Source organism: Temnothorax nylanderi, unplaced genomic scaffold (assembly GCF_030848795.1).
Source record: "Temnothorax nylanderi isolate EJ_2023f unplaced genomic scaffold, tnyl_v1.0 TNYL_tig0104_pilon, whole genome shotgun sequence".
NCBI lineage: Eukaryota > Metazoa > Arthropoda > Insecta > Hymenoptera > Formicidae > Temnothorax > Temnothorax nylanderi.
Window position 1 is genome coordinate 520,056 of NW_027249166.1, and position 27,409 is coordinate 547,464.

Consider the following 27,409-nt stretch of genomic DNA (forward strand, 5'->3'; position numbering starts at 1 on the left):
AAATGTCTCCGAAAGCTTTCGGTGCTTTGTTCACTTATAAAACGCTCCTTAAAACTGACGATTTGTAATTTATTCGATCATAAGGAGAAAAGAGAGCGGGTATAGTCGGAAAATATGAATAAAGGGAAATTCGAGTGAAATTATTTGTTAATCTATTCACAGAGTTATCAGAGGAGTGAAACGATAAAGTTACGTAAACTTGAAATTTACGATTTAATATTTCAAGCCGCTACTGTGTTGGCAGAAAGGACGATAAAATTAGAAATTATGCACTTTGCTGCCAACTCTTTTAGAAGGTAAATTATGAGACAAAAACAGCTTTGTTCGTATACAACTAAAAGTAAGAGACTTAATTACCAGCAAAATAAAATTAGATTTTTTCTCTTCTAACGAGAAAATATATATTGCAATGTGTCCCAAGTATTAATATGCCAAGATATACAAATACAAATTATTCTTGCAAATCAATTCGTTATACTTCACAATATTTTCGAAGCAGAGGAAATGGCTAACAAATATCGCGTTCGATAAAGGTAAGGCGCAGATAATGGGAACGAGCGAACGAAAGCGAGAATTTCGAGTTTTATTCAGCAGCCACTTTATACGGCGGGGTAGCAGAATCTCTTCGTGAAAAAAGAACTTTACTGTTTCGACTCTTCGAGCTCAATAGAAATCTAAATGCTGCGATTGGCAAACGGAGAAGGGCTGTAAGAACGAAGAATAGCCGGAGGAAATGAGACGCTTCGCTCACGAGCATTGCGCCCTGCAAGTCTGCCAGCGAAGGGTAGCTTTTGACTATAACTCCCGAAAGTGGCGAGGCAAGCGGGTTGAAACAATCGATGGTCTGCCTGCCTCCGCGTGCCGGGGGGAAAATTAACAAAATAATTCACATGCCACGGCGTTAAAAGCACCGACGGGACCGGTGCGGCGGCGGCGGCGCCGCCATAAACGTTGATGTGATTTACACAGGGTGTTCCTAAGTTCTCTCTCAGCGCGCCTCCATCCACCAGCTGCGCTGCCGTTCATCTTCAATGCCTAACTACTTCCGTGGTAGCTGCGTACGTAACTAGCGTCAATAATTGCGGCACCTTAGTACAGTCTACGGGGATCGATATTGCGGTACACCGTTCGGAGATTGTTATTTTGTACACATATGGCGCGATTTGTCCCACCCCACGCGTATACATATACGTTTACGGAGGGATTTGAAACTAAAAGTCAAAAGTTTTCAAGACGGTTTCAGAAATTATCATTTAATTGAATTCAAGCTGAAATATTCGTATTTTGTCTTAGTTCATGCTCTATTTGTTAATTTCTTTGTCAAGAAAGAACTGACGCGCAGAGATGCTGCTTTTACTGGGGGAAAAAAGGGGGTTTGTGCACCTCAATAATTTCCTCTTAGTGATACATGGGGTTTACAGCGAGAATAAGTTTACAGCGAGTTCATAATTTACGAGACTCACCACAGGTATGAAGTCATGCGTAAAATGGACTTTAAAATTACAAACTTAGTTCGCTCTTGCTCGGAACATCATTACAACCCAATGTTCCAGAAATACAAAATGCAACTTGCAACAGCAGTTTTCGAACTAGCGCGAAGCGTCGCATATTTTCTGAAATCGTGGAGTTTCGCGAAACATGGATATGTCTTCCTGGGTGTTGCTCGCGAAATAAAGAGCACACAAACGCGAGTCGTGTGAAAGGAAATAGTGAAGAGCGCTATCAGCAATCCCGCGCCGTTTCTTTCAGTAACAAATGGGACGCGAGTTTCCTGCGCGTTTCCACGGAAGTGGAAGATGCATAATACTTCAATGTTCAGCACGATGGAAATCGAGTGGCCAGCGAAACATCGGTTCCGAACGAGTGACGAGAAAGAAGCTGGTGGACGGAGGATGCACGCGGACAGACGGAGATATAGTGAGAATTAGGATGGGAAAATCGATTTGGACGAATGCAGTTCTCGGCGTGCGCCGACAAACTGTTTCGTCAAATTACGCGATTCGCGCTCGAGATGAAACATTTCGTTATGTCCACCATGTCATCAAACATTTCATTGTGACTGATATACTATACGAAAATAACCTCCTCCTGTCGTACCGTGCACCGATTCACTGCATTCGATTCCGTCTCAATTACGTCGTGCGACATAAGACAAACTACGAGAAATCATAACGATTAATTGGATTAAATTTATCCCCTCGTTGGAATTGCTTTAAGAGAAAAATAGAAGAATCAGCGTATACAAGATTCGAGTGAAAAATAGCACATAACTAGCACTCTTTGCATCATATTTTCTGAAACCTGTGAAGAGTTAATAGCACTTTTATCATTTAATATTGTTTTCTTTTACCCTTTTAATATTGTTCTTGGAAAACGCGATAGCCCGCGTAAAGGTTTCGCGCATCAAGAGTAATATTCGCGTTTTCTTAGGAGTCTGTTTTCTCGGGATAAATTTCAACGCGCGCGGCGCGATACGCGCCGGTTAAGCGGGGCAACACGGCAATGCACTTAGGATAATGCTCAATTTTTAAGCTCGGAGCGAAACTTCCTTGTTATTACTGCGCGATTGAGACGCGTTATCCCACGTCTCGTATAAATCATGCAAGTCGCGCAAAAGGGAATTTACGTTCGAATTCGTCAGCCGTCTCGAGAGATCAATGTTTCCGATGTCAGCGCGATCCTATGACGCGCTTTGGCGTTCGAATACATTATTCACGTTGCTTATAATTTTTCTATCGTGTAAGAGAGACCGCGTATCTTTTAATAAACCACTTTTTCTATCGTACGGAATACCGACGTTTTGCAATTATTTTATTTTTAGTTATTTTGTTCATATTTTTATGAATAACATGGGACTTCACACCCAATTTGACCGACCTCCCTCGTCTCGTACTACTACTTTTTTCTCGTTTGTCAAAGAGAAGCAAGGAGAACGATCAATCAATCACGCGATCGAGCGTACAAAGCGTCGAGCGTATTAACGTTTAAAAATCGATAACTTAATGGCCCCGATGGCCATCCGACGCGGTCGCGAACTCTTTCCTACCTTGACCTCGGCCACCACCGATGACCTTTTTTCCTCTTCGCCGCGCCGCCACTTCCGATCCCTGTCTCCATCTGGCCGATGGTTCCTCACGAGGCCGTTCAGACTGCGATAGGAGAGCAGCCGGCACATATCGCTGGTGAGATCGGGCAGGCGATCTTTGCTGCAATCGCAGTGGAACTTGCGCTGTGGCATCGCGCGACACGCACACACACGTATTCAGTCACCTGCTCACCTCGCGTCGTCTTTGACATTCACCATTTTTCCCCAGGTTGATGATAAACCTCGGGACCACTTCTCAATTAAACTAAAAAATTCGACGCGGCGTTCCTTTTAATTCACAGAAGAAAAATTCGTTGTGTATATTATTGCGATTTCGCTCAGAATATTAATTGGATTATTTATTAACAAATTAACACATCGCATAATAAAGAAACATTATCGAGAAATGCATTAATCAGCGCAGTTGAAAATAGATATGGTATATTTACGAAACATGTTTTTCGACCATTGTGACATCTTTTGATACTTTTGATCATTGAGTCATAAAACACACGCTGTTTTATATCCCAAAGGGTATTTCCAAATAATAATTAAATAATTACTTGTTGTTTATTAGCATATAAGTAATTTGTAAATTCCAAAGAAATTGGCCGGATTTACAATGCAATCCGTTCGTCGTTAAACCGTATATTTCTTGTCGATTCACCGTAAAAACACACGGACGCTCGAGGATTGAGAGAAGAAACGGAGAGCAAAGAAGTAATTCACAAAGAAATTGTCAGAGAAAAGAAGAAATATCGTTAGAAATGCCGAGAGAAACTGATTGCTGAAGATGGATCGCACACATTATTAACACCTCACGACGGTCACCGACATCGAGCTTTCCGTTTACGCCTTGTCGGTGACCGTCCTGGAGCGACAGTCAAATAAATAAGTCACGTATTATATTTTTATGCAATTCAATATTATAAATTTCCTATTATAAATTTAATGTTTCATTGTTCTTCTTAATATAAAATAATTGTTTCAATTGGCGTAAACGGAAAGTAAAAAAGTAAAATACTGGGGGTGGTGAGTGCGTTAAGCACGCGTTATATTCCTTGTATTGCTTTTACATGTTGATTTGTTCGGGAAGTCATTGATTATCCGAATGCTTATGTAGAATTATACACAATCAGGTATTTAATTAATTTAATTTCAAACATGTAAAATGTTATTATTGATGACTCTCGTTTTACATCGATTTCAGAAGTGGCGATTCGGGATAATTAAATTCCTGAAGATATCCGAATTCTAAATAACATTTTGTAGTCACTGAATCGCAATCGAGCTGGCAATCAAACTCGTTTTACAGTTAGTCACGAAATTGATAAAATGTTTTATGAGAAAAATTTTATAAAATTATTTAAATAATTGTTTTTTTTTATTATATTGAAAAGAATAGAAAGAAAAAAGAGAGTTGGCACGTAAAAATATTTTTATAAGTTGTATACTATCAGATAACAATACCAATAATATATTTCTAAAATAATGCAGATCTATGTTTAAACAATTTTGTAATGTACAAAATGCTTGATCAATTTCGTAATTTATTATGTACAAAAAGTCGAAACAATACACTGTCGATAAATAATTAACAAAGGAAACTATCGTGATAAAGCATGGGAAAGAATTTAACGAGTGTCGGGGTAAAAAGCAGCCGATAAAGTCAATGAGAATGTATTCCTGCGTGGTGACGAAACGACGCAATTCAATCGAGTGTTACAACACGATCGCGCAAAATTGGGACGATCGAAAAAGATGTCTCGGGGCTACGCTGCTGTTTGGCACCGTTCCGTGTAAATCGGCGAAACCACTTTTCGCTTCGTTCACAGCCCGGTATTTACCGACTATACCTTTTGCTCGCTTTTCTACCTCAAATACTTACGAACGGAATCCTATAACGATCGGTATAAAATAAGTTTTAATAAGTGTGTCTTTAAATGTATCGAGACAAATGAGACTCAAATGATATTATATTAACAATAACCGGGTGAATTTTCAAATGCATTAAAAGAGTTTATATGCTTCTAAATGACCTTTTTAAATACCTGAGATATGTCCCTATTATTATTGAATTTTTCACTTTTTTTTTAATGTAAAGCAAACTGTATATGCTCGAAAAATTTTTCGATTTAATTATATCTCGTCTTATCTAAGCATATGTTGAAATATACACGCACTGCGACAGTTTAAAAAACGTGGCACAAGTACATCCATCGAAACAAATGTATTTTTTATTTGATTTTGTTACTGCAACTCCTGGCGATTCGACCGATGACCCACGGAAAAAAAAACAATGAAAAATACACGGCTGCTTTTCCTGGGGCGGTTTACTACCCGCGGGAACGTCGTGAAAAATCGCGCGATGATCCACGAACGACTGGAGAGCGATGTCGAGCCGCGGGCAGTTCGTAGTTCGACGTTCGAGAAACGTTTAAAAATATCCGGGAACGTGAACGAGGTCATTTTGGGAAGACAAGGCGCGGAGGCCTTCGGAAGGTTGGAATTTACATAAACGAGGTCGAGAGCACGACTAACTCGGCGTGTGCAATTTTAGATGTTAAAGAGAATGTCGGCGATTATTAATCCTCTTCATTTCTTCGATACTTTATATTCAACCTACAATAAGTAATCTATAATAATATATGTTGTTACACGTGTAAAATGGTTCTTTCAGTTGCAATATAGCGTCGAACTTTTTACACTAAATGCCACGAAATTATATATTTTTTATTTTTTTGAGGACAATATTGCGTTTTATATCCACGAATTATGTAACATAAATTATTTATTTATATGGATTTAAAGTAGTTCTTCCATCGTGCATCGTGCGTTGATTTAACAATGAATAATTACGTGTTTATGATCATGGAACTTTATAACGAATAAAAATGCGATAGGCATCACGCAGATACGGCGATGAGTTAGAGCCACAAGTTGCAAGGTTTGGCAATTTATTAAAATTATGTTCAGACGAAAAACCGTTCACGTTTATCGCGTACTTTATGGCGTGAATAATGCGATTGCCGGTATACAAAAATTCTGTTACATTAACGTCTCTCCTATAGAATGCTTAAACTTTTCACTTCTCAACATTAGCAAGCATGTATTTTTGTCTTTGCAGACAACACAAATTTTCAATTTTTATTAATTAGATTTATAACTATAGTATTATTGGTGCTAACGGGATTCTGGCGAATCTACTCCATAATATTACCTATTTGAATACATAAAATCTATTCCGTTTAATCATTATATCTGGATTCGTGTCTTCCTTTCAAAGACAGCGTGCGGAAACGAAGCACGGAATTACGCGCGCCTCGGCTTCTTCTCATCGACGTAGCGCGTTGGAACACGATATAAAGGATAATCCAATTTCGGAGGCTTTCTCTCCCGTGATAGCGGGTCGGGAAAAGACAAGGGCAAGCTCATAAAGTTCGGGCCCGCGGGAGCGAAATACTCCGCCGGGCAACAACGAAGAGAAAGATGAAGAAGAACGAAGATTTTCTGGAAAGATTACGGATGTAATACGCATTACGCAACTCAGTCTCTTTGCCCGTTTCTGCTAACGATCCTAATTACTTCGCTTACATCGACGTTCCTATAAGATTGCCGCTGAAGAATTCACAGATTCTGTAATCTTCACTCAACGGACTCACTGTTATTTTAATCTAAATATATTGACGAATTAATTAATCTTATTTATATTTGTATTTAAGCTTAACAAATTAATTAATGCTAATAACATTTAGCTGTTGCATAGTATATTTATGCCTATATAATCAATTTAATATTAGGATGTGCATTGTTGGTAAAGAATTTAATTGACTCTCTCAACTCATTTGCCAGAGATTGTATATTGCGAAAGACCGAAATTCCGCGTGTAACGGACGGCAATTAAAGACGGTTGCGGTGCAAGATAATCCGGGAAATTACAAATTCGTTCGACTCCCTTTCCATCCTTTGGGACAATCCTAATTAACTCGGTGCTACCACACACCCCGAAGAGGATATCCTTCGTTCGCCGGTTCACGAAAACGTGCTTGACGATCTAGTTAGTTCGACCCGGAAATTTGGTGCTGTCCCCAACGGAGCCGGTGTAACACAGCTTGCACAAGGTGCAATTTAAATAGAGTTGGCTTTTAGATGTCCGAGGTAAAACTTTGCTGTGTTGACAAATTAAAAAATATATAATGGATATATAAATAAATAAGTATAGTAAGAGAAAATGTTAGCTTTTATCTTATCAAGATATCGTAAAAATTTTAAAAATATATGTAATGTAAAATTTTTCTGATCTTGAAAAAAGAAAGCACTTTCCTGTTAATAATTAATCACTTTTTAATGTGCTGATATCGTTACGAATATGTATATTTAGCTTCTACAGAAACTCATTCAAATTAATTTAATATAATTTCGCTAAAATCGTTAAAAACAAATAAATCAATTTAACTTTCATTAAATATAATTAATGTTTATAAAAGCTATGTTATAAGAATAATATTCTATATCTCCTTATTTCTTCATTATTGTAACACTAATTAATTATTTGTAAAATGATTAGTTATATATCAAGTATATTCGCAAAGTAAAGAAACGAGGGAAGGAATGATTGATAAACCTTTTGCGCGAACATGTGAAAAATATCTAGAAGCAATCCTTGACGAAAGATCTCTTGTAGAAAGTAAAATATTGAGAATTTCACTTCAAGATAAAATTGAGGTGTTACTCGTGGAGTGTATCAGTAACGATCGTCGATCATGAATATCCGGCAACTGTACGAGGAAATAATCGCGATTCGAATACCAGCGGCTGCTAATGAAGACAAAAAACATGAAAACGGAATCTTTGCGTTAATCAGGAAATGTCTGTGAAGTTAATGAATTATATTCTTCTTTGGCAAATGGCACGAGGCGCCGGCTTAATAATCATCCTAGTAATTATCCTTGCGCTAATTATACATATCCCTAATGAAATTCTGCCGACGTAATTAATATTGTAAGCATGGTTAATGTCATTAACCAGAAACTGCTAATGTACATACAGTTACTACAATTGCATACGTAATTTAAGGTGTAATTTGCGAAGCTACGTATATATAAGGTGCTTTGCTTCGAATAATAAAAGTATTCGCTTTTTTTCTATCATAAAAATATATCTATACCATGGCTTCAGAAGAGATAAAGAAAGAAAGGAAGTTTAAATTTGTAAAATCTTATGTGTGACCAAATAACTATGCTTGCAATCTCATTTGTGATACTATTATAAAAAACACACATGCTCGATAATTATAATATACATTAATTTTAATTACAATTATTTTTACTGTACCTCGGTTACTCTTGAAAAAAACAATTGTGACATTTCGAAAATCCGCGGCAGTCAGTTGCGTTTGGGCACTGAAGTTTAAAAAATGCGAGGAAAACTTTAATATCGCGAGGGAGAGAACATGCGCGATGAGAAGTTATCGGGAGACGCCCGGTACAAAAATGAAAGAGTTCCCGATTTATATTTCCGCCGCTGAAAAATAGAGAAGCATGTCTCGTGCACCCCCGCGCAAAGTCCGAAGTTGCTTCGCGACAGCACAACGGAGTTACGTGCAGCATCTTTCCGTTACAACGTTTTAGAAACATTTCGCGGCTTCGATCTTACAACCCTGACACATTCCACGTTTCTAACAGTGCCATCGTCGTCGCATTACACGTAAGAGTTGTAAAAACGCCAATTCATAAACTCAGTCCGCAGCGGAAGCTGGGAATTTCTTTTCGTATACGGCCGCTTAACTTAATAACATCGCGAACGAAACACGAACGAAAGCTTAACAGGGAATTAAAACAGATTACGTCGCCTGATAAAATGAAAAAGTTTTCTAATTAACAGCGAAATTTCTTCGCGGAATCGTCAGTGGCCGCGGGAACAATTCACGAGTTTGGAATAATTCGTTGAGGAGGAAATAATCTTGTCACAGATGGTTTTGTTATCTCGCGAAAATCATTATTATAATTTCGTTGCGGAGTAATAAATTATCAATTTATCACTCATTGAAGATTCTTCGATATAATGCACAGATGCCTGCAATTACGAATTCTAATAAAGACATTCGAGAGTTTCATGGATAAAATTGAGATTCTAAACGGTTCTAAACTACTATTTCTGCGCGAAACATCCCACATGTATTCTCAAACACAGTTTATTCCAAATAAATTGAAATTAAGTATATAATTTTGCCTTTTGAACATTGCGTTTCACTGCGTCGTTGGTTCACAAACGGAGTACCATATTCAAATCAAATATTGATAATTTTATGATCAAATTTTCAAAGGATTTTAATGCTAGATTTTCGTAATATACAATATACATAATTTATACAAATTAAATTTATGGATATTTATTTAATATATGTATAACGTGTAATTCAATTTGCTCCAAATTTAGCATCGGTTTTTCGATGCCGGAACAGATATTCAGGTACGAAACGAAATGTATTCGCGTGAGAGAAGTCAGGCTGCAGAGTTAAGGATTTCGAGGTAAAAGCAAGCGCGAGCGGGACGCGACGAGACGCGATGCAACTAAGAATTTCGAAGTCCAAGCCCGTACGTAACGCAATGTTCCCGCAATCCGCTTATTCCGGCCCAGAAATTCTTGCCACCGTCCGGAAACTGCAAACGGTTCGTGCCCTCGCGCGACGCGACGTTCTCGCGCATTTCTTTCGCGGAGGGAAACAGCCATCCGGTCGCGCAGTCGTTGCTGACCTAATAACGTTATCGCGTACACCGCGGGGAAACAATGAGCGCGATGCATCAAAACAAACGACGGCGACTAGACGCACCGAGGAAATTACTGGCGTCTCAATAAGAAAGGAAAATTTCATTCTTCTCTTGTGCAAGCGGCTTTATCGCGCCTGGAGTATAATAATTTTCTCTCTCGCGCAAAATTGAGGTAACAATGGAGTACGAGCGAGGATAAATAACGCCCGAACTGACTCTATCCAGTCCACCATGGGAATTCCTGGAGATTCTTATTAAGATTCCGCTATATCCGTCGCGGGCAATCTATCTTAACCCGTTTGCATTCCGAAATTTTACTCGTTCAGAATGTTAATTTAACCAAAATTAATTATATTTTAACGTTATCTCTTTTTTTTTGTCGTAACTGACGTCTGTAATTTTTTTTAGAAAGTATAATCGATTTTTACTTCCGAGGAATAAGGATGATCTGACGAGTTAGTGAAGACGGATAATGTGCTGATAATATGATTATATATGTGGAAAAACGAAATCATCAGCGGATTTTACGGCAAACTTATGTTCCGTTACACAGCGTAAATATCGCAGAACAAACGGTAACTTAGCTTAAAGACAAACATTTCGCGGAAAACTTTTCAAGCGCTTGTGCCAGCTGCCGTAGTAAAAAGTTATATCGGGAACTTTTCTTCGGGAGATCCTAATATCCTACGAGGAGAGACTCTATCGTTCAAGACAAATCTGGCGCAATCGTTTCGGCCAGATGCACTTGACTCTTTTAACTTTCCACTGACTTGACTGGAGCGAAATAGGCGTAACATATCTATATTTCTAAATAAATAATAACTATGATAGCAGGAAATGTATAGGCACAAAACGTCCTACTTTGAAAAAGTAAATTTTCCATCTCTAATTATATTTTCGCAATATTAATTTCTGATTTATCCAAAACTAAGGTTCTACAATTTCTTTTGAGCAATATAAAAAAATAATATTTGAAATTCAAGCAAATTCCATCTATTAACAATTTTTACTACGTTCTTTATCACAGCAGTCTCCACAAGATTTTCACATCATCGAATATTCAATAAATAGCACGGTTAATTACTCGCGTTGTACGAGAACTAGCGATGCGTATGTGTTGTATATACCAGCATATTTACGGTCGTCGCGCATTCTGTCTGGGCGTTGCCGATAAGATCGTTAAATTCCGCCGTTCTCTCTAATCACGGTGCATCGCCGATGTTAAGCTGCGAGCGGGTGTTGAATGCGATAAGTGCCACACACGGATACCTCGGCGCCCCGGATGAGTGTTGCGCCGGTCGGATGAACTTGGTCCGTAAACAGACGATGCGCACAAAAGCTCATATAGGTACGCCGTCGTTGAGCCACCTGCGAAACGGCAGGCGCTGTAAAACGAGCGCGGAACCTATACTGCGGCCTCGTGCGTGGCGACGCAGCACCGCGGGTCGTGACTCGCGGCAAATTAATTGGCCCCGATTATCGCTCTCGCCGGGACGTTGCTTCAATTAGTGTCGCAGTATACGTACCGTGGATGCACCTGCATGAAATTCCGACGCGCCCGCCTTTCGCACTCGTAATCGAGAGGCGTGCGCGCACGTGCACGAGACGTATGTACGCCTCGCAAATACGAAGTGCATTTGATTATTACGAGTAGAACTATGTCCCTTTCGACATAAAAAATTTCAGAGTTAAAAACGTTATATTAACACTATTTTTAAATTTCAGTATATTTGCATTATTTTCGCTAGTTGTATTTTTCTCATTTCTGATGTATTTTCAGTAGTTATATGTATATATGTAATAAAATATCTTTTGTATTTCTTTAAAAATACATGTTTTATAAATAAACGCTTTTGTTGTTATTACTACTTGGCATGTTAATTTTCGTACATACTTCTTTGCGATTTGTAATTCTAATAATCAGAAAAAATTACGTAAAGATTTATGTAAATGTAAGGAAATAGTTTCATTTCACCACAGAGATTTTTGTGCGTTGCTTTCCGGTGAACTTAACAACGTTACGCACGTGCACATACATAGAATCGCAAAGACTCAAGGCGATTCGCATCGCGGCCGTTCGATGACTCGTTATTTTTGCTAATGGTGACATTAGCCGCTCGAAAAATTACGATCGTTACAAGCTACCGCTCGCTCGCCCGACGCGCAAGGCTAAACGATGGGCAAGATGAAATCGCGAAAGCGTGAACGGGCAGTGGTAAAATGCGCTCTAACGGTTAACTATCGTCTCGAGACAAACTAACGACGAAGTAACGACGAGACGTACAGCGATGGCCCGGCCAATTTTCCAGGACGCCACGGAATAATTGCGGCCGGAACGGCCGAGTATAATGATTATCGCATCGTCACGCGATGCCGAGATATATCCGGTAAGATATATTCTACGTGCTCTCGTGACAAGGCAAGGCGCCGATAAGAAGTATACCGGAAGCCTGGTTCACCGATAACGTCACGTAAAAGATATAAGAAATGTTAATCCTCATTGCCTCTTATATCTATATTTTGACCCAAATAATCATTTATTCCTTTTACTTATTTTACATTACTTGCTAAAGTGTAAATAATTTCTCGCAATAATCGTATTTAAATTATTTGCAATGCATGACTGCGCATCAATCATGGATTTTAAATGCATTTCTGCAAAATGCCAATATAGAATTTGATTATAGAAATGCTTCGCATTAAAAAAAATTCTGTTATTTTGTTAACAGAAAATAAATGTTGCAATTAACACTAGCCACGCTATTGTTTACCTACTGTGCAAACTGACGTTGCTCGGAAGTAATTATATTTCTAACGCACAGCGCTGCGAAAATTAAATCACGTAAATTCACGTTAATTTATCTCGATACTATCGCACAATGTTTAGTTCGAGCACGATTCAAGCGCGGTAATCGAGCGTCAGCTGAGACGGTCGCAAATTACACGAAGCGATTGTTGGGGAATGGCGCGCGACACAATGCGGAAAACTCGACGGTGAGTACCGCTGACGTAAACCTCGAAGCATGTTGACTTTGCATCGAATGGTTTCGACCATTCACTCCTCGTTATCCATTCCGTCGCGAATGCTGCGTTTCGATAAGCCGGCTTGAGTATCGTGTACCAAAAGTTTCAATATAGCTGAACAGCGATACGCCACGGTTTTATTGGAAAAAAAATACGAAAAAAATTTCCCTCAATCTTCCAACATTGTAAGATTTCACAAATCCGTTTTTATGAAATTTATAATAGCTAAGTTATTATTAAAATTAATCGAAATTATTTTCCACTTTTAAAATCACGTTTCGGTATGTAATTTTCTTTCTACGGCATATGAGACTTTACTTTAGCAATAAGATAATAACTGCTATTTTTTCGGAAATACTTTTTGCTTTATCTTTGAATGCGGCCACTTCAATGTAATCCTATAACAACGACCATTACGTTTGATGGGAGCGCGCGTGTTATGGTAGAACAGCAATTTCAGAAAAACGTTTAACGCCGCGAATCGTGCTTGCATGACGAGTGTTCATGGAAAGTCATAAAACGGAGTCATGTCTCGAGTTCGTGGGTCAACTTGATAGATTGTACGCGTAACAACTTTTCGGCACAACTTTCGGCTACAACTGCGACGAGTACTGCAAAGCGAGTTGTCGTTCAAATCGTGTCGAGGTTTACGTTGACTGTAAGCTGAATAATTGATGTAAAGCATCCCAGGATCTCTTGGAATCTTTAACAAGTTCAAGTTATACACATATAGTGGATTGAAGCATTTCTTCGAAACTTGATTGTACAAAATTTTTTAATAAAATATGGTAGTTTTAAATAAATATTTGATTGGTAATAAATTATCAATTTAAAAGTGTTTAGAAATAATTAGTTGTCGTAATACTTGACTATTTACAGTTAAAGAAAAATTAGTATTGTAGTAACAAATAAATACGAGAAGTTAAAGTTATAGTGATTAATATCTTAATAGCCGGATATAAGTTAAAAAAATGTAAAGAAAAAATTAAAATCTGTACAATTTTATAAATGGAAAAAACTTGTTTTGAATAATTCGATGATATAATTGATTATATCGTGAGATTGTAAATAAAATAAAAAATGTCAGTCGCGTTGTTTGCATGCTGGAATATGCAGCAGAGTGAAAGGAACAGTAAGCACTCTCCGCGCGACGTAAAGTGTAATGGCAGAAAATGTATGGTCAACAAATGTGAGTTCTGATGTTCCAGCGCAGAAACTTCACTCATGTTAATGTTGGCAAAAGTATTACGAAATGATACTACGAAGTACGCAACTCGCATGTTGAACGAAGTATTTTGCGAAACATTTCGTTACTAAATAAAGTAAAGAGGACAAAGAGGATTTAATAAAGATTAATGATACAAAGAGAAAATGCGGCTCCACATGGAAGAGGATTTTCTTATAAAATCAATAAACATTCACTTTCCCCATCAAAAATATTCCATTACTAAATTAACTCTCAGTTTATATTAAAGGGAAATGTAATCAAATATTTCCTCATATTTAAAACAATTTTTAATACTTTTTCGCTGTTAAATTCACAAAGCAAGCGATGAGAGAAACGGGAGAAGGGAATCTCGGAGAGTATGTAGCACACACTTTCAGATCGTAATGCGGCATTATAACTCAGTGACGGGCCAACGTCATGCCATTATTAAAGTGGATGCAGTGAGAGGTAGCGGTGCTGCAAAACGTTACTGAATAATCAACGCGCGTCCGCGCGTCCTCGCAAAACGGCGGCTAACGAGAAACTTGGACACAAAATTATGTGCAGGTCAAAAGCGTTCCGGAAACTACCTTACGGATTCTCCCGGCGCGGCAAGATTCCGCCCGAAAGCGCTCGTATTCGTCGCCGCGGCGAAACTTGCAGCTTGCAGCCGATCTACAGTAGAAACTTGCGACTCTCCGAGAAGAGATTGCACCCCAGCACTCGGGCTGTCCGCTCGCGGCAACGAACGTGTCGCTATTATCGCCGCTGGCTGCACCGCTGGCCACTCGTACGCGTCTCGCGAACGGAATGACGTTATTAACGAGCTCGTTATCTTGCCAAATAATAACTGCCGTGACGAACGACTGCGCGTAATAACCGTCACGATAATTGCGGAGACAAAGCGGCCGGGACAAATTCCCAGACGTGAGAATTATGCATTCTCTCGCACCCGCTGCACTGGCAGCGGGTTAATCTGCGCGCCGATAACCGCGAGTATATACCTTCCGCTGCCTGATAAGAACTAAACGAAGACCTGATAAACTAGACGAATATAACATTTGTTTCATTTCCTGTACATATGACGGTTTTAAAAATTAATTAAATTTTTGTTCAATTTTTGCAATTATAGGTAATGCTAATTTATTACTGGGGAAATATTATAGGAACGCTGCAGCATTATGAGCATTACGTTAAAACGAAAAGTTCGCAATTATTAATTAAGCCAGAGTTAATAATGCTAACTAATTAACATCCTATACACAAATAATAAATCAAAATTTCAAACATTAATATTTTACATTAATAATTATTGTCAAGTGATAAAGAATTTAACTTGGATGTTAAAGAGTTGGGCGTAAAAGTATCTTACAAAGTTCTAAATTTGCAAATTACGTTGCACGGACATCGAATAAACTTGATTTAGCTGTGAAAGAAGACTCACACGGCTAATTAATTCTGCATGTATCGTTTCAAGTTGCACGATCACGCAGGACTGCGCTCTCTCTCATCTGGATACCAATCAACTCATCTCATTTCCGTGCAATCTCCACCGTAAAGTTTTTCGTTCGGCAAGTATGGTGTACGTTACCGTTCAGATACGCAAAAAGTGCGAATATTTGATCGAACAGTAATTATCAAAATTATAGGTATACAAGAATCATACTGCAAAAACCGGGATAATTGGATTACCACTATTACCAGTGATTTAATAAATCTAAACGTGCACGGAACTCGGAGGTTAAAGATTCGCAAGTCCGAAATTGTTGAGATTTAAACACGGTTTAACAAGAAGTTACTTAGAATATGATTATTATATATAATTATTATGTGATTAAGTGATTATAACGACAAAATATGCATTTTATTGTTAATAAAGTTAGTTTGTTGGTTAAAGCAGTCGTAAATGGTTCAATTTACTAACATTTATTAACAAGTCAGCAACGCTTCTCACTAATTTGTCAGCGGAAACGATACTATTTCAATCTATTGTTACAGGCAGACCTGTCGCGTAATATAGCACTACAGAAAATTAAACGGCGCTACTAATTTTCTCTTTTGTGCAATATCGGCTTTACGAGGGGATTTCCGTGTTTGTTTGTGGCGGCCTTTACACGCACGAAAATCTCGGCTAACGATGCAAGTTAGCCGAGGGCCACTCACATAACGAGATCCCATACACATACGCGCAAATTAAATGGCCAGGCGTATGTGCGAGCTCTCGGTCGTCACGACAAAATCTAAACAGGATTTGAAAGCTTTCACGAAAACTACGTTTCTCACCGAGGTCCGGAAAAGCGACGTCGGGTTTAATGTAAAGCTCGCGTCTAACACAGCGTAACGTTATGCGCGACGCGTGACAAAGCAACGCGAAACAAATGCGTTTGTTTACGAAGGGTAGAAACTACGTTATATATCGAAAGCGATTCCAAATGATTTTATGTATGAGTAGATTTTGTACTCTAATAAATTAATGTTTGTATTAAAATCACTCTTCTATTAAGACTTCATTATAATATAAGACTAATTTTATAGAAAAAAATAAATAATTCTAGAGTTTATTTATGGTGTAATTCGATCTTACGTACAATTTACTAAGATTATTTAAGGAACACTGATACATATGCACCAATTGTGCATATGTAATAATTATGCTGTATATTATATATTTAAAAAAAACATTTTTATGAAAAAAAATAACTATAACGCACTTATAAGATAAATTAATAATCACAGATCTGATTAAAATCTATGAATAAAAGTACATTTTACGTATCTAGATTTTACTGAATGAAACTGTGATAATACGAAAAAACAGGGTGCTCCCCCCTTGATATCTACAAAGTATCATCATCAGTAATCAAGTGTAATTTTAACGGTTACTCGAGTACATAATTAGTGCAGATCGGATCGTTTAGTTATACGATAGAACGTGCAATCCGTGACGATAGCATTCGCGATATCGATCTAACTGATCCGCAAGAACACACGGCCTCGATCGAAACCGGCCGCTCGCATGCACGCGCCGCGATTGGTCCGCGAATATATATGCTCTCCGTGTATAATCCGCGATATTGAAATGTCTGATTAAACAGGAATATTGCGTTGCGCTCCAATGCGGCGACGCTCGGAATGTCGTTGTATTGCGCGTATTGTAACGTCGGCATATCGTTATGTCGGCACGTGAAAATTATCGATCAAATGCCGCGCGATGCCAATAATATAATTATCAATCGCGTATCAATTAAAAGCACGTGAAAATTTAACAATCGTGCGAGAAATGTCGTTTGGGTTCAACGTATCGCATGCGTAATTGTTTGCGTGATTGACGTAATCGCAATTAGTGCAGTAGCTCATGCCGCTGCAAGATATTGATGTTTAACTATCGGTATATTTTCAATAATGTTATTAATAGAATTTTTAAAGTCCATGATTATTTAAATATCTTTCCCTAAATTGCTTTCACTTGAAAAATTTTTTACAATAATTATACATTTATAAATCTTTAATTAATTTCGCGAAAATTATAACAAATCAAGTCGGTATTAAATACCCCACAAAATTTCAATTTCAAATATTTTGATACATACGTCTATAAATCATTAATTAATTATGCAAAAATTATAACAAATCAAATTGCTATTAAATAACCTGCAAAATTCTAGTTTTGGATCTTTTGATATAGATTAAAGAAAATTAATCTTTCTTATACCTAGGTATAGGATATACCAGAATTCCCGAATGGCACAATAATAGATTTCTCAATTGGATTTAGTTAGACATTCGGTTTTTATTTACGGGCATCGACACATTCCTGAAGTCGAGTTGATCGGTCTCTCTCGCGTCGCGTTGCTTCTCGATGCAATCTATTCGCAAGTAAGAGTGCACTCGCGTTGCATACCGATGTGCGCGGCATTCGCGCCGACTCTCGTTACGCACAGGGGGAGAAACGAGTTTACATTGTGCAGAGTTTACAGGGCGACACACGCTGCCCGTTGCACGTACGTCGCGAATCAAGACGATGACACGTCAATAAATCATTCACGACAACGGCCGGGGCGGCCGGGCGTTCAACATTGTCCCGGCAAAATTTACGCGGCACGATGCGACGATACGGTCGGACGAAATACAGTGCTCGGACAATATCGATTGGATACGTCGATCGAGAGCCTAGTAGAGATGTTCGTGAACAATGGGATTATTCAGATGGAGTGTTTCGCGCGAGAGGCACATTATACCGGACACCCGCCGACACTGCGCCCTCGATCAATATGGGATCAATTTGTCATTAATAAGACTATTGGTGTAACAATAATCTTCGAGCGTCACAGAAGCAAAAAAATTATTCCTAAAATTCTCAACTGAATTTTCTTTTAATATGGTTTTAATTTAAGAGTCAGAATTGTAAGGAGATATCTAATGCAAGATGACATCCAGTGTTCGATAAAGTTTTCTCGTTACGGACAAATTAGTTTCAGATGTCACAGAATTAATAGATCGAGAAAGAGATTAACCTAGAATATATGTATACCGTATACTACTTTAACTTACTTCTTGCGATAAGTAGTTAAGGATTAGCCATGTGCAGGCGAGAAGGCATTAAAGTCACCGAACGGTTAAACACGTTTTATCCATCAATAGCTCGCTGCGATCATTCGTTAATAGATTTAGGATCATATAAAATATTCTATTTATTAAAAGAATATTTCATAATTAATAATTATAGAAAATATTCTACCTCAATTTATAATAGATAGAATATTTTATTATTATTTATTATTATATAATTAATAAATAATAAAAATTAATAGTAGTTTATAATAAATAGGGCACACGTACTAGAGAAAACACAAACTGCAACACTTCTATTACAACATCTCCACGTAACCACGACACATTGTCACCGCATAACTCGTCGAGAGAAACTCTAACCACCGCTCTCTGTCACCGCTCGTACATTCGTTATCTAATCACACTGTCTACGACACATTATTATCTTCGTTGATTAATACTCGGGACGCAGCGTACCACGCTCGTATTGGTTCTTTTTTTCGGAGCGCGTTACGGAGTTACATCCTCCGACGAAAGAACGACAGGGACGAGAACAGGAGTCAGATAACAGGATTATACGCGCGAGCAGGAGTGTACTCGCGTTAAAGAGCGCGTGGATACTGCATGCAGCGCGCACGTTTCGCTCGGTGAGCGCCGTGGGCGAACGCGGAGCGGAGCGGAGCCTACCTACGCGCTCGCAGCTCGAACGCGCCTACCTCCACGCTGACCTTCCCCAATGCTGTGTCGCGTGACCGCGGCCGTCGGAGTGTGCCATGCCACGTGCCACACTCCGAGCGACTGTCGCGCGAATCTCTTCAGCTGCATTTTCTTGCACTTAATCTCGTCTGCGTCAAAACAGTACCATGATCTTCTCCTCTTAATACTCTCAATCCTCTTAAGACATCTGTCCAGGAAGACAAATATCAGAAAAAGAAACAGGGGAAGAGAAGAAGAGAAAAGGAGATTGCTCTCCTTTATATGAACAAATTATTTCACGACTTTGACTTGGCAATTCAATATTAGTTGTGCGATTCCTTGAATAACGTGTATTATATGTAGGACGTAATGTAATTTAATTATAATATTTCAATATAAATTTTTTATATAATGTCTCTCACAAAAGAAGCAAAGGCAGGGAATTCAGCAAAAAAATATTTCATATTCGCAAAAATAATATTACTAATACATTCTTTATGCGGGAAATAGTTCGAAATGGTAAACAACGTCATATTTTATAAATGCATTTTAACAATTGAAGAAATATTTTTGGTAATCCATCTCCCGCAATGTGGATAAATGGAACGCAAAGTTGTCAAACATATTTCTCCATTATTAAAATCATAATGCATGACATGCGTTGTGTATACAATTATAATTAATAATATTACCACAAATAATACATTTAATTATTAATTCCCTTAACTGATTTTCAATTAAATGTTATAATTATTTCTTTTGAGTGCGCGTACCGATCGGTGGAAATGCCTGGCTCATGCGGAAGATAGGCGCGTCGAGGTTCAATGCACGATGCGCCAAATCGGGGTTACGACAAATCGTTACACCATCGCTTCCGCGATCGTATGAAAAAGGGTTTACGGCCCGTACGATCGTTCAGCTTAGCAACTCGACACTGCGTTTGCTATCTCGGTTCTAAAATTACACACGTTGTATTTACCGGACAGTTAAACGTCATGCAGCTAGCAGTTCGAGGTCGCGTCTCTCGATCGCGGAAGTGTCGAAAACACGTATGGAGAGAGTACGTACGTCACGCGACGAGCTATCTTTTGGAGAAAGCACTTCATTTTGCCCCGTGTCTCGTGCAAATAATTACATACCTTTGTAAATTTAAATTTTAGATAGATAACTTAATAAGCATATGTATATATAACATTATGTATTTCGATATCCATTTCGATATCGGTAAGTGTGTTTCACTTTATATGTCGTTACCAGCACTCATATAGGTATATACTATTTTCAATAAAATATTAAATATTATTTTCAAATATCAGTTATTATTACATCCAATTCTCTTTTTACTCGGTTTTTAATGTTTTTTTACGCGATTCTTTTTACGCGATTTTTTGAAAATTTTTTTTAAATCTGTCGTATATGTACAGACCTTAATTTTATTTCCTAATAATAAATTAATGGAAATTTTTCAATCAGAAAAATTGCCATTCCCCTCATATTATGATGTTAAAAAAGAGAGTAATACTTTAAACAGATTATATTTTTTAATTATCGTTGTAGCTCCAATCATATTTCAGCAGAGCTTGATTGTCAATCATGATTCGATTATCATTCATACGTTGTTCACCCTTATTCTCTTCAAACTCACAATCAGTCAGCTTTCAATACAATACAGCGTGCGTATATTTCCTCCCTTTCATAAGGTTAGAAATCATGCATGTGGCAGATGTACTTTCAAGTGGGTGTGCATATTCAGCTAGAAGCTTCAAGTTCTGCGCAATTGTTTCAGTTCAGTCTTTCTGATAGCGATCAATTTTTTACGCGATTTTTCCAAATAACGCGATTTCTTCTTCCGTGGAACGTATATCTATCGCGTGAAAAGAGAGTTGGGTGTATTACTCTTATTACCACAATTTTACAATTCGAATCCAAGTTCCGCACAGTTTCAAAAGGTATACTTCATTATAATTAATTATGAGCAGCGTATCGAGCGCAGGCACGAAAGGCATGAAAAACTATGTATGACGGATCCGGGCGCGCGCAACGGCAATAACAAACGCACGGATAATAACGGTGCTCGCGGTACGAATGCAATGCTTTCGCATTCCATTAGCACGCCGTGGCATACTCGGCAAAGTGCAAAATGAAAGACATTCTCCGCTATTTCGGTAAAAGAGCCGCGACGAGAGCGCGCGTCGTTCTCACTTGAGCATCTTCGAGAACGTAACGGAGTAAATTTATCTTAACGCGTACGGACGTGAGGCGTTTACCGCCTTACCGTCTCTTTGTGCCTCAAGAATGAGTCCTGAGATTCGCGGAGACGACGGACGTCATTTTCGCGACCAACCGGTGCCGGTAACTCGAGACCGACGACGCGAAGAGCAAACGACCCGCCGCCTGTATATTCAGTTGCCTCTCTTCGGCGTAAACCCGAAACGGATGCCGAACTGTCGAGGATGCTTCTATTTCGGAGATTCGGCGTAGATCTATTGCCGCGGAACGCTAATGCTGTTGCTATGCACCTGTTACCGTACAACGCTAAAATTATCAACTGCACTGTGGGCGCGGTTTGTTGCCCCCTTTAGAACAAGGTGCGTTGATTGATTGTGATGAATGAAATCATTCTATTATACCAAAAGGCGAAGCTTTAGCCCTCGTCGCGAATACATATGAAACATCGTTTTTAATTCCATAATATTTAAATATGACGTAGATGGAAATAAATGTCAATTCGCGGGTAGTGACGCATCATTCTACGCAAAAGATATTTTTCTCGAGACAATTTGATGTCTCCTTCTAAATCTCCTTGTCTAATTCTTAAAATTTAAAAGTTATACGAAACGAGACACTAAGTACAGCTACAAATATTCCTCTAAAAATTCTATAATTTCTTTTATAATATTTTCTACAAATAGAAGCTACTTGATCATTTCTTTGAGACGTTGCAAGATATACTGTATGAATAATGATTCGTCGCTTAAGATAGCAAAGTGCAACGTTTAAGTGTGTTTCATTTGGCAAGCCTCCAAGTAACAATGTGGTATCGTTTACCTAACTAATCCTACCATCTCAAAAGAGGCAAATCGATTGTGTCTTAATTAATTAATGTAATTTTTCTAAAATATATTTATAAAACAGGAACTAGCAATGATAATAAATCATAAGCGTTACACATGAATGCAATACTTGCTCGAATTTAAAAAATGCAAGAAGTCTGTGTATTTTAACTGCAGAAAAGAAACTGCAAGTCGAAATACATAGTCAAAATACATCGTAACTTGTTATTTAATTTAAAGTTTAAGTTTTTACGGACTCATGTTTAATGATTAAGTATATAGCGGCTGCGTGTGAAATTGACGGGTTAAGATCGATCTACGATGCAGCGTTTTTTTCCCGCGTCTCGCAGATTACGGAAAACACTGTAGTCAGGGCAAAAATGCTGGCGCTTTCAGCGTTGAAACGGAACAAGGTTTTATTGGAAAACAGATACGGGTTTTTGGTTCTCGATGGGACATTTTCCGCGGTCACGCGAGCTCAACTCTGTAAATAAAAGCGCACTATGCAAATGCAAAAATAGTATCATTATTCTCTCCCGGCCGCGCATCGTGATATTCTCTTTTATCCCGAAGCGATAAATATTTCTGCGAGCTTCGCCAAGGGTCGGTGTGACAAAAGCACAGGCTTGATATTCTCGCGAAAATGGTACGACGTGTGTGTGTGTGTGTGTGTGTGTGTGTGTGTGTGTGTGTGTGTGTGGAAATGCAGACGAAATTAAAAAATAAAAGATCGCGTCGGTCGCCTGCTCGATCCTCTCATGTTTTTCGCGCACGGATATATGTCCGGATCCGTGGACATATCCTATACATCAGCAGGAAACAGCATAAATTCGAATTTTTCGTCGAACGTTTCTCGACGTTTTTTTTCGCTCGGGAATATTTCCTGATCCGACTCGCGAAAAGGAAAGACTACGAGTGCAAAACCGACAAGATGCAATTAATATCAGGATGTTCGGTGTCTATAGAGATAGTCGTTCGAGTCGTGCTTCACGCGAAATGAAAAGCTGCTGCAATGTGTTCGCATTTTTCAAATTTCATAAATCGATTGTCGATAGCCGATTAACAAAAAACCACAGACCAACATGTAATTTTTCACATTGGAAATTGCTAAATTGTTTCATATCCGATGATAATTAATCGGTCTCTCGCTGCGCGAATATCTCTCCCATGAAAAATATTATTCGCCGATATTGCATTCTTTATTACGGCGGTTTAATGTAAATCTTGCGATACGCGCACGCACACGTATACTGACGGCTAATGGATGAGCTATGCCACACTGACGTGGACGTTAAATCACAGTATAAATCTTGTTTCCCTTCGCTTCGGTGGAAACGCGATATTTAAAAATTAACGTTTGAACAACCTCGAAAGGGAGATACCGCGTACTCTCGATACGCGATAAACTAAACGCAGTGGAAGAGGGCGGAACGCGGCATATCCGGATTTAAGCGATCACAATTCTGCGCGAAATAGACGGCGATGTAAATTAAAAATCTCGCAATCAGTTAACGGGCAGCTTGATACCGGTGAGATACGCGTAATATCGTATTTAACGTAATATCGACTAACAAGACATCCCATCGGAAATAAATGATCGAAAATAAACGAGATTCGCCGGAAGCCTGCGCTCCATGAGGCAAGATAATAACTTCGGTTACGAATATTTAATTATTTCATTTTTCAACGTACCAATAAGGCAGATTACATGCCCTCGATATCGCGTATGCAATCTAGAGATGTTATAGCGCGTGAGAAGCTGGAATCGATCGCGAGAAGATGCCGCTGTAACACTAGCAATAACTCGAGCTCCTTGATTACCGTACACGTCGAGAGAGGAGATAGGATTATGCTCTCTATGACAGAGCGAAGTAAATCCCACCAGCAAAATATCAAAATTCCAATCCGTTCTTTTTAAAGAAAATCCGTGTTTTTAAAGAAAACTCGCTTGTAATCCAAAAAAGTTTAATATATTTGCTGCAAAACGTTTAATTTCTCCTTATATCTTATTAAATTCTCTCGTGTTAATCGGAGCCCGTTGAAATTGAAACAGAACGGTTATCGTGTCGCTGCATTATACCGCGTCGTTTGACCGGGTAATACTGAAATTGTTACGGCGGGCGGCACAATAAGGAGCTGAACCGGTTTCAGCTTGTGTCAGCTATGTCTTTATCCTCTATTAGATAGAAAGCTCGCTTGCGCAATACCTAGTGAAACGCTCAGCTACTGTATCGAAATAGTAAGTTATACAATAGCGACTGGGCTAATATTCAAATATCTTTATGTATGATTAATATAACGTTTAAGATTAAACTCAATCTATATCAATTATCCGCTTCTATAAATCACATTTTTGTACACGCGCTGGAATTCGGAAGATGATGGTATATTTTTATATGTATCACATTAATAAGAATCGGAAGATTTGCAATTAATTAAGATCAAGCCTTATTTTCCATCTCCTTTTTATAATGTTTGTAGAGTTGTTAAAATAAAAATGGTTTCTCTAATTAAATTGTCTCTCTACGAAATGTGTACGAAATTGATTATTTACGTTGATTTCGCACAAATATTATAATTTTTTATTACAAAAAAGAAAAAACTACTTGAAACGCCATCGCACTCCTATTCCACTGCTATTAACTTCCAATTATACCGAGGGTCACTCTCTGCAAAGCGCAACGTCGCTCGCTCGTCCCAAAACTCGTTCCGAGGGAAGCGTAATTCAATTCCGTATCCTAAATTTACAAGCAAGTGCACATGTCCCCGCAGGTCAGCATCCCGCTTCGATCGTTAGTTCGTGCCCGTCGTCATCGTCGTAGTCGTCGATCGTCGGTCCGTGTTTTTCTCGCTCCTCTCCCGTCATTGACGTCAGCGGGAGACCCAATTTTCGAGTCGTAACCGGGATGGGCCACCCGCCGGGGTGATTTTACGAGCGAGTGTAACGGAAAGGAAACTATCGCAGGAACGAAGGAGAGATATCCTAGCTTGTGAGGCGTGCCGCGCGACTTTAGCACGCGCGTGTGTTCCATGCTCAAGAAGTTAACTTTCCTGCAAATCGCTCGTCTCGTTTCCCGCGTCGTCGTAACTCGTCCCGAATAGGATTCCGTCGGATGTACGTCGGCATGTACGTTCCGAAATACGACATTCCAGAATTTTTCGTTTTACACACCGGAACGTTTTCTTAACGGAGAGAAAAAGAGCGAAAGAGAAAGAGACAAAGTTTCGCCCCGAAAGGATATCGCTCGGACAACGATTATTTGGAATTTGGTCCGCGAGTCCGGGAATCGCCGCTTCTTAGTTCGAACGGACATTGTTGTTTCAAACAGATTCGGGACAAAGTTCGAGCGACGCGAAGGTCGGAGGAATTTGAAGAACGTGGAAGAGGGTTAATTCGACACTCTGTAAGCAGTATGCACGAATTATCCTCGGTATCGAATTTTCCTCGTAAACTTACGTTACGTTGTAATAATATCGAAATTTTTACATGTCCTCTCTATTGAGCTTTTCATGTCGCTATTTGTCATATAAACCATGACTTACAAAAGTTAAGAGTTGGAGATGAAAATTCAGAGGATTAAAAATTTAAATATTTATGTATTTTTTGTGCAGATTTCTTAAAAATTTGTTATATTTATATGTCGAATGCACCAAATAAATCCAGTGACTTATCATTGAGTATAAGTTCAAAATGTTATAGTATTCTCAAATTGCTTGTGCATTTCCCAACTTCAGTCTTATAAAAATGTGTAGCCGCTGCGACAATTTTGCCGAAAGTTTTCCCAAGGTATATATATATTTAAATTCCAGTTTCTTATAAATAATCATTAACCAGTAACGCCTCCGCGCGCTTCGTTACGACAGAAATGGAAACGCTTGCGTATTACGCGATGCATAATACGCGGAAATGTGAAAGCTCGTTCGAGAAATGGAAACTGAAAATTGAAATAATAATAGGTCCGTTTCTTACTCTCGTAAAACTGGCATTTTATTTAATGAGAAAATCTGGAAAATGCACTTGGAAAACCACGTTAAACATATATATTGTTAATATACTCACAGAAAAAAATATATTGTTAATTACCCGTTATCGCTACCAGTATAAAGCATTATTAATTTTTTATTTATTATCGTTATTATAATCATTATTATCATTATCACCCATATGCAGTTTTCTCGAGGCATTAATACTTTACCGAGATCAAGGTATGCAGAAATGTGAATATGAGTAAATCGCGTTAATGTTTATTTTGAGGTCGGAATATTATTATCGTAATGAGAATTATTATTATTATTATTATTGCATGCCTTCGCAATAAATGTGTTACAAAGCTTCTGTAGTTACAATAGTCAGAAATTGTTGGCGAGCCTTTACATTCCCATGAATATGTGAGCGAAGCACTAATGTAATCGCAGTTTATAACATATTTAGCGAAATAAAATAATTCCTTGTTTACTCTAATGATCAACACAATATATTCAAACAAAAGAAGTTCCACGCAGAACAGTTCACGCGTATAATGTTTCTAAAATAATAGCATCTATTATATAAGAGATTGTTATTAATTATTATTATATGATATTATCAGCCGTCAATATCATTATTATTGCAATACATATAGTACATTGAGTTAATTTTATCAATTTTTACTACTTTTCAATACTAAAGACATCCTTCGCGAACGCTAAGTATAATTTCTACGATTATTATGCAATACTTTAATATATATTCCGATAATTTAATTAAAATCGCACAATTAAAGTTTTTATAGTAGGAAAATATTCAAGTCCCCGATAGTCTTCGTATTGTAAATGATTAAAACAGATTAATGTAAAGATTTGCATAAAGTTCGATATCGATTTTTATTATTCAGTTCATCTTATCTATTGGTTTCTTATGTGTAATATAATACAACATAAATAATTAATGACTAATAGACAAACAAATAGTTAAATAATATCTAATCAAGCAATGCGTCCATGAAAAATGTTTTTCTCTATGATATTCTTATGCTATTAATTA

The 27,409-nt window shown here is 38.2% G+C and overlaps 1 protein-coding gene across 5 annotated transcripts in view; it reads right to left on the reverse strand.

Moving 5' to 3' along the window:
• LOC139775735 (uncharacterized) overlaps nucleotides 1-27,409 on the reverse strand; it is a 163,730-nt gene that overhangs the window by 84,992 nt on the left and 51,329 nt on the right. The window contains exon 2 of one of the 5 annotated variants that reach the window (XM_071711984.1): nucleotides 3,047-3,350. The exons of the other annotated variants lie outside the window; for them this stretch is intronic. Within the exon in view, the coding sequence (XP_071568085.1) occupies nucleotides 3,047-3,238 (192 nt within the window). The 5' untranslated portion in view covers nucleotides 3,239-3,350. The remainder of the gene's footprint in view (nucleotides 1-3,046; nucleotides 3,351-27,409) is intronic. 5 annotated transcript variants of the gene reach the window in all.